Here is a 13,296-nt window from a genome sequence, read left to right as displayed (position 1 = left end):
ATTTACAAAGGATTGGGAGGGAAAGATTTTATCTGCAGCTTAGTAGCTATTTTGTTCCAAAGTGTTCTAACTAGTACTAATGTTTGCCTCAAACAAAGTGCAGCTGTAAGATTTCATTTCATAAGTAGACAAACCTGACATTCGCTGTGGAACAAAATCACTATTGTTCAAGAAAAACCCAGGAAATGGAAGAGCAGTATCGACTAAGCGGTACCATAACATCTATTCTGGAAAAAAGGGTGTAAAACTACAGTTTCTGGACGATCATGGCTAGGAACATGCAGGATGGATCTTCCCACCATTCAATGTTTTCTTCATTTAAGAAGCTCTTAGTTTCAAGAAGATCACTCCGCATTGTTCTCGACGAAGTCAAAAAGGAAATGAGCTGTGTGGTTTGTTTACAAAAACCTGTTTTTAAAGCAGCCCAATTGAAGGGTTGTGTTACCATATGCAGGAGAACCACCTGAGGAGTGGCCCCACTCATCTCCATGTTCAAAATAGGTACTCCTAATGATCCAAGGTTCTTCACTGACCCAATACCATTAGGAAAAGAATTCCTAACAATTCTCGCATAAGGGTCCAAAACAACACGCTCGGCATAACTCGCTGTTAGCTCCTCTAAAGCGATAACACCATAGCTCACAAAAGTATATGCATTCTCCAAAGAGATATGCCAAATATCACCTGACCTATTGATATAAGGATCAAGATCAAGCTCCAAAGAAGGCTTCTCCACGCCAGTGTCATCATAGAAACACAATACCACACCCTCTGCATGCATTGAAAAAAATAGCAAAATTGATAGACCCGTCAGGGGAAAAAGAGACCCCACTGGAGACGGGTGACCCTTAAGAAAACCAACAGGCACGCAGAAATTCCTTTTCATATGGGTTCTGATTTCTAATCCAGACATTCTCAACAAAAAGGACAAGTACAAAGGAACTTGTTCAACATCAAATTCCAGTTCAACTGAAAATTTTCCAAGAGAATTTTTCACCAAGGGATTCACATTCATCCCTTTCCCAAAATCCACGCTTGAGGAATCATCATTATACACCTTGAGAACTTGAGAACTTGATAGACCGGCTTCAAATAATTGAACCTGTTGCACATCTTCATTCTTACTATCTCTTGATGATGGTCTGTAGCTTTTCTCTTTAAAACCCCTTTGAAATTGTCGCTTTTGCCTCAACTTTTTTGGATCCTTCCCTCCTTCAGCAACCATGATGCACGCCAAACTGATATTGTAACCTGCATATGGCGGATATGGCGGCGGCAGCCGCATGCACATGCGACGCCTCATCTTTTTCATCTTTCCTCTCTTCTCTACTCTCTCTCTGACCACGGATTCGCTGAGATCTGGCGGCTTGGCCGACGGTTTTTGCTTTAGAAGGTGCTTCACGAATGAACCAATGTCTGGTGGTTTCGGTGGCAGTGTGCGAGCCACCGATATATAATTCTCGTGCTTCTCCTTGGCTTGCGTTAGATGTAGAAACTCCATCCATGATTTCCACGAATATGATGATTTGGAATGGGGAGGGACCCTCTTCCAACAATATTTGACCGGTGACGACGCGGTCAAAGTCTTCCGAGATGGAGGTGATATTAGTGACTCTAAACTATGTGACTTCATCCGTCCCTTCTCTGGCTTCTCAGCCACAAGGATCACATCTTCGCTCACCCCATTGGTTTCCTTCTTCTCCATTGCATCTCCCTTTTCCGACTTTGCATCTGTATGAAACTCTGTTCCACAGTTCTCTTTCATAACATTTGGTATCGGAAACACACTCCAATCAGAGCTAAGATTCTCTGCTGGAATATGCCCCACATGCTTAGCCATCTCTGTCCTTAGCAATTGACGAAACTCCAACTTAAAGGATTTAACCGATTCTTCCAATCTTCCCATTCTCAATTCAATTGCGTCAATTCTCTCAACCATTCCTTCTTCTAACACTTCTTCTTCTGCAATCATCTTTGAATGACACAAATGCTGGCACCTCGACGATCCGGCAGGTCGGACCAATTGATAGGGATCGAAAATTGAGATAAACGGAAAATATAATATTGATTGAATTAAGAACTATTACAGAGACTGATCCCTATAATCCCAGAGCAAATGCTCCTCAGAGGAGAGATGAATCTCTCTCTGCCCAAACCCTAACCCTAATAGGAAAAACAGAAAATAATAACCTACTAGCTACTGTCCCATACACTCCTATTTATATGGGGAATACTAACTAAACTAACTCCTATTTATTTGGATGATAAAAACTAACTGACTAAGCCACTCCTAATTATTTGCGGAATAAAAACTAACTAATTAAGCTAACTCCTATTTATTTGGTTTGGACTAAGGCCCAAACCAATATCCTAACATCCTGTTTTATCAATAGATATATGCAGCCTTATTTGCATCAGCTGTTTTCTGTGACTAGAACCCATGATCAATTGGCTACAAAGCAGCGATCTTAGCGTTGCCCCAGTGTCCGTCGTCAACATTTCTTTTAATTCTTTTTAAATAGTGTATAGAATCCTTACATAGCATTAAATAAATTAATTCTTAAATCAAATTTATCATCTCTTTATTTGTCATTCACAAACATGCACTCATTGGCAAGCATATAGATGTATTTTTGCTTTCAATGTAAATTAAATATAAAGTATATAAAAAACATTATATTATAGTAATACTAAAAAGAATATGTAAAACGTGTGAAGGTAATAGTCGTGGTATGTAAAATATATAATCCACAATAAATATGAAAATAACAAATGTATTCTATATAAATATGAATGGCTTCTGTATCATTTTCTTAATAAAACTAGGCTAAGTTAGTACCTAACCATAGTTCCTGGATCAAAAGACAATTAAAGAAATGAGATTCTTGTTATCGAGACAAAATATAGATTTATAATTTAGATACACACACACACACATGACATAGACTTCCGGTATTTAAACTGGGCAGCTGTCTCATTAATGAATAATGATAGTATTGCTCAGTGACAACAGATACACTCTTCTTTTTTGAAGCTGGACATATTAGATTCTCTTATTTGAAAATTTAGAAGGTAAGGCAACTGAATTTAAGTTCATGAATTTGATGAAAGCTTAGCGGAGATTGAAAAGATATATGAAATTGCAATCAGTGGTTCAGACGAAGAGAAGATATCTGCTGCTACCATTCTGTGTGGGGCATCTCTAGTACGCGGATGGAATATACAGGTAATCCTAATACTTTGGCTACAGAAAGACTACAGTTGTTTTCTTGCTTAGTTCTATTATAATTGTGAATTAGAGCGAAAGTGTGAGAAAAGATGACAAAAGGACAGCAGATGTGTAAAGAGAATTTAAGAGAAACTTAGGTTTAATCTTAATTATCTTTTTGAACCATAACAAGAAAAAATGACTATCTTCTGAATATTAACAATATCGAAGCTGTGCCTTTACATTTGTAGATGTCATGATACAAGTGAGGCTAGTATTCTGTTACAGCCTATGAAGCACAAACACTTCAGGAATTAGACGAGTCTCTGTGTCCAATATATTTCAATGTCCGATACCAGTACAATATTTGTATGACAAGTGAGACAACTTTCTCCAAAAAAAGCTTTTTTATTTGCTTCAATACACCTTGGAAACTCCTCAGACACATCTATAATAACAATTGACACTTGCTCCAACTTTTAATTAGGCATTTGAAAAATACGCCCAGACATTAAATTTGATTTAGCTCCCAAAGACACAGTTTCCAGTAGTAGATAGTCTGTCATCTAGATCAGCAGCTCAATCTGCATGTCAGAGGAAAAGATTGTTCTAGTAATGTTGATTTGAGCAAAAGGCCACGACTTGTACTTTTAATGTACTTAAGAGTTCTCTTAACCATTTTCAAGTGCTCTTCTAAGGATTGAGAGAGGAATTGATAAGCCTTGTTCATAAGATAGGAGTTTTTAGCCCATGGTCTAGTCATTGTTGCATACCCCTAATCATATAGAAAGTAGGATTATCCGCCTTAATCAGCCTCATCCTTGAAGGTTTCTGTTAGGAACCCAAGAATTGGATTCCAAAGAAATAACAATTTTATTTAGAATTAGGAGAGAATCTCTTCTCAACAATGGTTTCCCTTTCTCAATAGAGAATACTCTATTCACAGTAACAATATTCAAAGATGCTCTCTACCCTTTGTGTTTTCTTATTTATCCACATACTCTCTATAACAAACAACCTTAACTAACTGACCACTAGCAACTCTAACAACTCATAACTACTTGAATTTCCTTCTATTCTATAATCCTAACATTGGGTACTCTTCTCATAGGTGTGGAAATTCCTTTTTCTTGAGACATGAGATTTCGTTAATGTTAAGAGTCCTACATGGGATGAGATAAGGCCTCAACATAAATTTATAAGTGGGGGTAGTCAACACCATACAAGCAGGAGTTTGACTCAATCCAAGTTTTAAAACGGTACAACTAAATGTTAGCTATAACATGAAATTTAACAAACTTAAACAGAAAGGCTTAGAGAAATTATTCGGTTCAGCAGACTGCCAGTTTGACCTAACAAGTTCTTTAGTTTCTTTGGTGGCTCCTAAGTCTTGACCCCTTCTTTAAATTGTCTTTTATTTTATTTAAGGTTTATGTTGTTATCTTTGTTTACAGGAACACACTATTATTTTTATCACAATGTTGCTCTCACCTGTTGGTCTGCCTAATCACACTGAGACCGAAAGCCATTTGATCAGCCAAGCTCCACTTCTAAATGTCCTACTTGTTGGAATTTCATCTATAGACTGTGTTCATATTTTCTCCCTGCATGGTTTGGTATGTTCTACTTATCAGTCCTTGACTTAAACATGTATTTGCCAACAACCTTCTTTTTTTCTTCATTTTTTAATGTGTTTGTTTTGCAGTCTAGGAAGGCTCTTCAACTAATTAAGTTTTTAAGTTAGAGAATGTTTTTTAAAAAAATGATGGAGGAAGGGGTTTTGTGCCAGAAAACTAACTAATGGTGCATGTACCTTATTTCCTGATGCTGATTGATCAGTGCATTTTGATGCACATTCCTCTATGGTTGTACTTATACATTTCCATGGTTTGCTTGTCTTATTTTTGTATTTTATAAAGTTTTTATATTTTAATTTATTTTTATTGTTATTTGATTTTCGTATTTATTTTTCAGCTTTAGCAGTCTGCACGGAAACAATCATATCTAGAGTTCCAGGAGTCCGATTAAGGCGTTCTAAAAATCGCCGGAAAGCTAAGAGAAAGAGCTACAATTCTTATGTTGGAGCCAAAGTCAGAATCGGACTGTAGAAGGGCCAGAAAATTCGTTGAAGTTGCAGCACTAGTTTTAGTTAAGTTTCGGGTCATTTAGTTTTGGGCCTGGGTCGTATGTTTGACCCAGTTAGATTGTAAAACGGGTTGCACTCTTTCCCCTTAGGGTAGCAGCCGCGGTACTGTTCACGAGGGGATCACCATTTCACATTTTTGGAAGAGCTTGTACGTTTGATCATGAAGAACTAATTCCTAGAGGTTAATCTGCTGTAAACGGTTTCCGCCGATACTTTGAGGTTCTTATATTTTCCAATTAATCTATTTCCTTTCAATTCTAATCTTTGATATGTTGTTTGCTTAATTCGATATTATCCAAGGTTAGATTGATTTATTTCGATGGTTGCATGTTCCTATACTTCAATCGCGTTTGCTTAATCCGCGTATGTTTGTCGTGTTTGCTTAATTCACGATTGCTATATATAATCCGTTTGCTTAATTCGGGAATTAGGAACATACATCACATAATTTCAATTGCGCTTGTATAATTGTTTTTATAATCGAAAAGGGAATAGAATCCGCTTGTGAGTTGGAAATTATTTGGATCGATGATAAGTTAGGAAGCCAAAACAGTAGATTAATTATTTCAGCTTATTTTGATAATCACTTATTTTCACTATTTTGTTTAATCGAAATCTAAAACAAACCCCCCCTAAATCGATTTACCTTTGGTTAATAATCAACGAGAATCCTTGTGAGAACGATATTCGAGTTGTCGTTACCGCTAAACTACCATTTTACAAAATACTCGTTTTTGATCCGTGCGCGACAGCGGATCAAATTGGCGCCGTTGCCGGGGATTCTTGTCGTTATTAACTGATATTAGAGTCATAGGATTAGTGTTTGTGCATTTAGGCCATAAGTTTCTCGCGGTTTCGGCCATAACGCCATTTTGAGTCGAAAAAATGGTTTTTTTTGGAAATTGAGTCTGATCGATAATCTGTTTTTACCTACTAGAAGGAGAAAAATCGTGCGATCAATACTCCCTTACTCTAAAAGAGTAAGGGAATTCAACCCCAAATCTCCAAATTCATCGTTTTTCTATTTTTAATGAATTTTTTACTGTTTTCATAGAGTCGAAAAAATCCAAAAAAATTCTCAAAATTCTTATTTGTCTTAATTAGATTAAATTTTGTGTTTTTATATTTTTCTGAGTTTAGTTTAATCGTTTTTATTCTTTCTATTCGTTTTTGCCTGTATGGGACATAATCGGTATTTCATTATTTGTTAAACTCATGGCTGAACAAAGAACTTTGACGCAGTTGGCTGTCCCTAATGTGAACTATAATGGTTTATGTATTGACTATCCTGCGGGCGATTCACCTTTTGAATTTGAATATGGTTTAACACATTTTTTGCCTAGGTTTAATGGTTTTGCAGGTGAAGATCCGCATAAGCATTTGAATGAATTTCAGGTTGTGTGCTCTGCACCTTCCGAACCTTCACTAGAGGATATTGTCAAACAAATGGTTGAAAATAATCTTCAGTATCAGCAACAAATAGATTTTACTCTTCAGACTTTACAAACACAAATTGGACAGCTTGCCACTTTGGTGAATGCCATGCAGCAAGCTCAAGGATCAAACCAACAATCCTTGGAAGAGCATTCTGTTTTTCAAATAGAGTTGCCTTCTGAAACTGTTGATAATACTTGTACTGATTTGTTTGCAGATGATTTTCCATCATTGTCTGATTTTGATGATGTTTACTCTTGTGATGTTTGTACTGACACTAAAATTTGCTCTGTTTGTGCTGAAATTGAGGTTGCCTTGCAAGTTGATATTCTTACTACAGATGAGGTTGCAAATGAAGTTGTTCATGTAGATGAAGCTCTCGACACCCCGGCTGCCCGGATCAAACCATCCATTGAACAACCACCTTCCCGGGAGCTGAAACCAATTCCTCAAAATCTTAAATATGCTTATTTAGAGATGAATGAAAAACTTCCGGTTATAATTTCTTCTAAACTTTATTTTGATCAAGAAAGTAAGTTTTTGCAGGTTTTGAAGAAGCATGACAAAGGAATTGGATGGACCTTGGATGACATTTATGATATTAGTTCGTCCATGTGTGTGCATAGGATCTCACTTGAAGATGCAGCAAAAGTAGCGAGGCAGCCCCATAACCTTTGGTTCCTTGATGTTGTGAAAGATGAGAGCACCTTCACATGCCCATTTGACACTTTTACTTTTAGAAGAACATTCTTTGATCCTGGAATAAAAGGCGAAGGAGCTAAACCACTTTTTAAGGACGATGAGAATTATCGAAAGCTAGTCCATGAGAGCCCCACTTTGGAAGAAGAGAATATAGAAGATCTCTCTTTGGGAAAGGCAGCTTATGTGATCACTTATCCTCCTTGACTACTTGGGTGTGTTCTTTCCTTTCTCTCACTCTTATTTTATATTAATGTTCTTTCATTGAGGACAATGCTTAAGTGTGGGGGAGAGAATCATTTATTTGTTTTGTTTTCTTTCAATTTTTTTTGTTTTTGTTTTAATTTCAACCAATAAAAAAATGCATCTTCTTGAAAGTTTTAGGCTATAGACTGATTTGAGTCGAGTTTGCGGAGACGTGGGAAAAATTCACAAGATCGGTATCGTTCTAACACCGTACGTCTCCTGCATATGGAAATCGATTTGAATTTTTTATTATGTTTTAGCCTTAAATTCTCATTCTCTGACAGCTCTTGAGTAGTTTATTTCAGCAGTCGGCACCATCTCTCACACACTTTACGCAGGGAAGCCGATGAATATAAGTGAGTGTTCCGAAAAAAAAAAGAGAAAAGAAAAAGGTAATACACCTTCTAAGTTTGGTGACCCTCACCCGGTCACTTAACCCAACGGTTGTGTAATCTTCAAAAAAAAAGTTTTCAAAACTCTTTGTTAGTTGGTTCAGCGGTTTCTGGTGCTGAACTTGGTAGGGAGGATTACGGTCCGATCCCCCGCAACTACATCTGAGTAAGCAAAGGGTTATGCCACGTAAGTACCGGAACCCCGTTCAAAAAAGGATCAGAGTCACTAACCGGTCGTCCTGCTATAAGTGTGTGGAGATAACGGGCTTAATGTGATTGCGCCTGAATGAAAAAGAGCAAAAAGGATGAGTAAGTTAGGCTATGGTATAATAATATGATTTGAATTGGTTTGTGTATTTAGGAGGCTTATGTCTGCATATCTGTGTATAGTGTTCTTACGATGTCCTTAATGTGCAAGATTAGTACCTGTCGATGCAAACTTACCCGAAGAAGATTTGTAGCCTAGGATGAGTAACTGTTGATGTATTTGTGCTTTCTTTGTTTTGTTTTTCATTTTGCTCGGAGTGCAAAAGTTCAAGTGTGGGGGAATTTGATCAGTGCATTTTGATGCACATTCCTCTATGGTTGTACTTATACATTTCCATGGTTTGCTTGTCTTATTTTTGTATTTTATAAAGTTTTTATATTTTAATTTATTTTTATTGTTATTTGATTTTCGTATTTATTTTTCAGCTTTAGCAGTCTGCACGGAAACAATCATATCTAGAGTTCCAGGAGTCCGATTGAGGCGTTCTAAAAATCGCCGGAAAGCTAAGAGAAAGAGCTACAATTCTTATGTTGGAGCCAAAGTCAGAATCGGACTGTAGAAGGGCCAGAAAATTCGTTGAAGTTGCAGCACTAGTTTTAGTTAAGTTTCGGGTCATTTAGTTTTGGGCCTGGGTCGTATGTTTGACCCAGTTAGATTGTAAAACGGGTTGCACTCTTTCCCCTTAGGGTAGCAGCCGCGGTACTGTTCACGAGGGGATCACCATTTCACATTTTTGGAAGAGCTTGTACGTTTGATCATGAAGAACTAATTCCTAGAGGTTAATCTGCTGTAAACGGTTTCCGCCGATACTTTGAGGTTCTTATATTTTCCAATTAATCTATTTCCTTTCAATTCTAATCTTTGATATGTTGTTTGCTTAATTCGATATTATCCAAGGTTAGATTGATTTATTTCGATGGTTGCATGTTCCTATACTTCAATCGCGTTTGCTTAATCCGCGTATGTTTGTCGTGTTTGCTTAATTCACGATTGCTATATATAATCCGTTTGCTTAATTCGGGAATTAGGAACATACATCACATAATTTCAATTGCGCTTGTATAATTGTTTTTATAATCGAAAAGGGAATAGAATCCGCTTGTGAGTTGGAAATTATTTGGATCGATGATAAGTTAGGAAGCCAAAACAGTAGATTAATTATTTCAGCTTATTTTGATAATCACTTATTTTCACTATTTTGTTTAATCGAAATCTAAAACAAACCCCCCCTAAATCGATTTACCTTTGGTTAATAATCAACGAGAATCCTTGTGAGAACGATATTCGAGTTGTCGTTACCGCTAAACTACCATTTTACAAAATACTCGTTTTTGATCCGTGCGCGACAGCGGATCACTGATATAGCTACGGTTTTTTCATTTCAGGTTCCATTACTTGCAGCAGGGCTAATGCTATTATGTGAGGTTTTTGGGTCATGTGTTCCTGATGTCACATGGACTGTCACAGCCGCAGAACAACTCTCTTATCATGAGGTGTTCTCTAATGCATTTACTCTTTTGCTTAGATTCTGGCGGTTTGATATTTTACCCATTGAACAAGTAAGGACCAATGCAGCAGATCCACCACTTGGATCTCTATTTAGTCCTGAATACCTTAGGAAACAGCGGTTCATCTGGATCTGTGTATACACTGGATGAGGCTTTAATTAAACTAAAAGTGCCTGCCTGGGATATTCTGGAAGCCATTCCCTATGTGCTGGATGCTTCTCTTAATGCTTGTGCGCACGGAAAAATCTCTAGCCGTGCGTTGTCAACAGGTTTGCCTTGTTACCTGTTTCTAACTTGAATTATATTGAATTAGTTAGGAGTATAATGAGGGATTGATGCTTCGAAATGTACGATTATCACAAAATGTGGGGTGAGGGCGTTTAGATTGGAGTACAGATGTAAAGCTCCAAATGAATTTCTAGGTAGAAAAGGGAGGCATTTTAGTCCTGTTCTCTTTCACTCTCTACTTGGCTTATTTTAAACATAAAATTGCCAAACCAGTTTACAGAATAACAAAACTAAAAATATGTTGGAAGCAGTGTCTTTTAATTAGTTTCAAAGTTCAATTTACTACCCAAAGGGTTTTATTCAACAACATCTCGATTTTGGACGCATCTATTTGTAGTATAATTGGAAATTGGGAATATTTTAAGTCAACACCACATGCATCGGCGATGACTAGTCCCCTAAGGTAGCTGAAATCTATTTAAGGAGTTGAGCTCTTCTAACCTATGTTATTTTATATGCACCGGCCAAAGATCAAACTGAATCAAATGGTTAAGAGATTGTGCCACACCACCATGTTGCTTCGCCTTTTTCTATCTTTGGGTTGAACTAACGGTAGTTCAGATGGGTTACTTACGGCATGAAGTAGTTCATTAAAAATCGTGAAGTGTATTATGAACCATACCAATATAAGTAGAAATAAACCCACGTATCTTCGAATTGATGATAGTCCTCAGTCAGTAACAACTTTATAGAGATCTTGTGTCATTAGTGTAAAGTTTCTAAGCCCAACTGTCAAGGAGAGAAGTGACAGATAATTTTGAAAGTAGGTTAATAAGGTTAACCACGATGCTCCTTTATTACTGATGGACTATTTTTTTCCTTAAATTTGTCCTGATATTGAATCCACATGCTTGTCAAACTTATACTGGATCATTAAAGTAGTTGTGTAATTTGACTTCTGTATTTTTTCTGTTTTTTGTCAAAGGCATCAAAGATCTAGCCGATTTTATACCAGCATCTTTAGTTGCCATTGCAAGCTACTTTTCTGCCGAAGTTACAAGGGGCGTATGGAAGCCAGCTTTCATGAATGGAGTTGATTGGCCTAACCCTGCTGCAAATTTATCCATTGTTGAGCAACAGATAAAGAAAACTTTAGCAGACACAGGTGTTAATGTACCAAGCCTTGATGCTGGTAATTGATCTTAGTCACTATTACATTTGTTTTTAAAATAACTTAAATAACATTGTTACAAAGATCCATATGCTTAAAGAGGTTCGTCTTTGACAAATAAGTCAACTAGCTGTATTCTTATGTACTCATGCTTGCAATTATACTTGTGCTGGACTAAGTTTCGATTTTTTTTGTCATTGTTATTCTATATTGAAATAGTAGGTCTTGATTATATTGACAGTATTCTAAATTCCCTGTAAACAGATGGAGACTCTCCGGCTAAACTTCCTTTGCCTTTGGCAGCTTTCGTAAGCCTGTCAATAACATACAAACTTGACAAAGGCAGAGGGAGATTCCTTGTCCTGATTGCCCCAGTTCTTACTGCCGTTGCTTCTGGTTGCCCCTGGCCCTGCATGCCCGTATTAACTTCTCTGTGGACCCAAAAGGTGATGCGTTGGAGTGATTACTTTGTGCTCCGTGCTTCCGGAACTGTCTTCCAACACAATAGAGATGCTGTAGTTCAACTGCTAAAAAGTTGCTTCAAATCCACTCTTGGATTTGGCACTACATCTATGAGTAATGATGGTGGTGTTGGGGCCCTTCTTGGTCATGGCCTTTCTTTCCAAGTTGCCAGGGGGGTTTCTCCAGTTGCTCCAGGGATTCTTTACTTAAGAGTGTACCGGTCTATTGGCGATATCACATTTTTGAACAAAGAAATCATGTCCATTCTAATGCTTTCAGTTAGAGACTTGGTAAGTAGCGAGTTATCTAAAGGCACTATAAAGAAAACCAGATATGGAATGCAATGTGGACATGTTTCTTTTGTCAGATACATGGCATGTGCCAAGCATGCTGCATTACTTGGGGCTTCTTTGATCTGGATATCAGGTGGTCAAAAATTGGTTCAATCATTGATGATAGATACTGTTCCTTCCTGGTTTTTATCAGCTAATAATTTGGAGCATAATGGTGAACAGCCTGGATCTCTGGTTGCTAAGCTTATCGGCCATGCACTGGCGTATTTTGTTATGCTTAGTGCGGCATTTGCATGGGGTATTGACCATTACTCAGTTCCACCAAATCAACGGGCATTGGTTATTGGGATGCATTTAGAATTCCTTGCAAGCATCCTGGAGAAGAATAAATTACTATGTTGCCATCATGCTACTTGGCGAGCCTATGTGTCAGGTTTTTTGAAGCTGATGGTGGGTTGCACTCCAATGTGGGTCCAAGAAGTTGATGTGCAATTGTTGAAGAGACTGAGCCAGGGATTAAGACGATTGAATGAGGATGAGTTGGCTCTTCGCCTTTTGGAAGTTGGAGGGATAGGCGTCATGGGTGCGGCAGCTGAAATGATTATAAATTTTGAACGTAGGTTGTAAATCTATCAGAACTGACTATACAGAGTAATACCTTTTAGACGGATGTTAGTAATCTTTACTTTAAGAAACATTAGTGGTTTATATAAGTTGCAATAAATTCCTAGTTGCATTAAACAATTATAAAGGTTTTATTTTCAAGCTGGTGCAGTGACTACTTTTCTGCCTATTTCAGTAAACTTCTAGTCAAATGGCTTTTATTCGGGTAGTGTGTTTTTCGGTAATTTGTCGATATCGATATCTTTTACTGTAATTATTTGGAGTGTGACTTGTACTATATGCAAACAAAAAAATATATGAATATAGGGATGCTTAATTCCATGAAGCTATATGGTTGAATCTCCTTTCATTATTTTTTTTCTTTACAATCTTATATGGTGTCAATTGACAGCATCAACGACCATAGCGGGCACTAAGGAACATTTATGGTACCCTGTTATGGATGGACTTTGCACGGGAGGTTACTTAACTATTTTATCATACAATTACCAACCTGATTTTACAAGGAAAACAGATAAGAGTAAACTTTTGTCCTTAAATTAATTTTATCTAGCGATCTCAATTATTAAGAAAATAGAAATTTCATTCATTCTCATTCAAGGCAACTCTACTTTAGA

General features: G+C 37.2%; 1 protein-coding gene across 1 annotated transcript; it reads left to right on the top strand.

The window, feature by feature from the left end:
• The first annotated feature begins 8,866 nt into the window (after window positions 1-8,866).
• Window positions 8,867-13,230, top strand: LOC131609396 (mediator of RNA polymerase II transcription subunit 33B-like). The gene is made up of 4 exons (XM_058881093.1): window positions 8,867-9,209; window positions 9,779-10,170; window positions 11,115-11,321; window positions 11,565-13,230. The coding sequence occupies exons 2-4, from the start codon at window positions 9,963-9,965 to the stop codon at window positions 12,680-12,682; spliced, it is 1,533 nt and encodes a 510-aa protein (XP_058737076.1). The 5' UTR covers window positions 8,867-9,209; window positions 9,779-9,962; the 3' UTR covers window positions 12,683-13,230.
• The last annotated feature ends 66 nt before the right edge of the window (window positions 13,231-13,296 follow it).

The sequence above is a fragment of the Vicia villosa genome, linkage group LG6, assembly GCF_029867415.1.
Source record: "Vicia villosa cultivar HV-30 ecotype Madison, WI linkage group LG6, Vvil1.0, whole genome shotgun sequence".
Lineage (NCBI taxonomy): Eukaryota > Viridiplantae > Streptophyta > Magnoliopsida > Fabales > Fabaceae > Vicia > Vicia villosa.
This window is presented reverse-complemented; position numbering and strand designations above follow the sequence as displayed.

Coding starts and splice junctions, on each gene's coding strand:
- LOC131609396 (XM_058881093.1), top strand. CDS start 9,963: ATGCAGCAGATCCACCACTTGGATCTCTATTTAGTCCTGAATACCTTA. Junction 10,171..11,114: donor TAGCCGTGCGTTGTCAACAG/GTTTGCCTTGTT, acceptor TTTTTGTCAAAG/GCATCAAAGATCTAGCCGAT. Junction 11,322..11,564: donor TGTACCAAGCCTTGATGCTG/GTAATTGATCTT, acceptor CCCTGTAAACAG/ATGGAGACTCTCCGGCTAAA.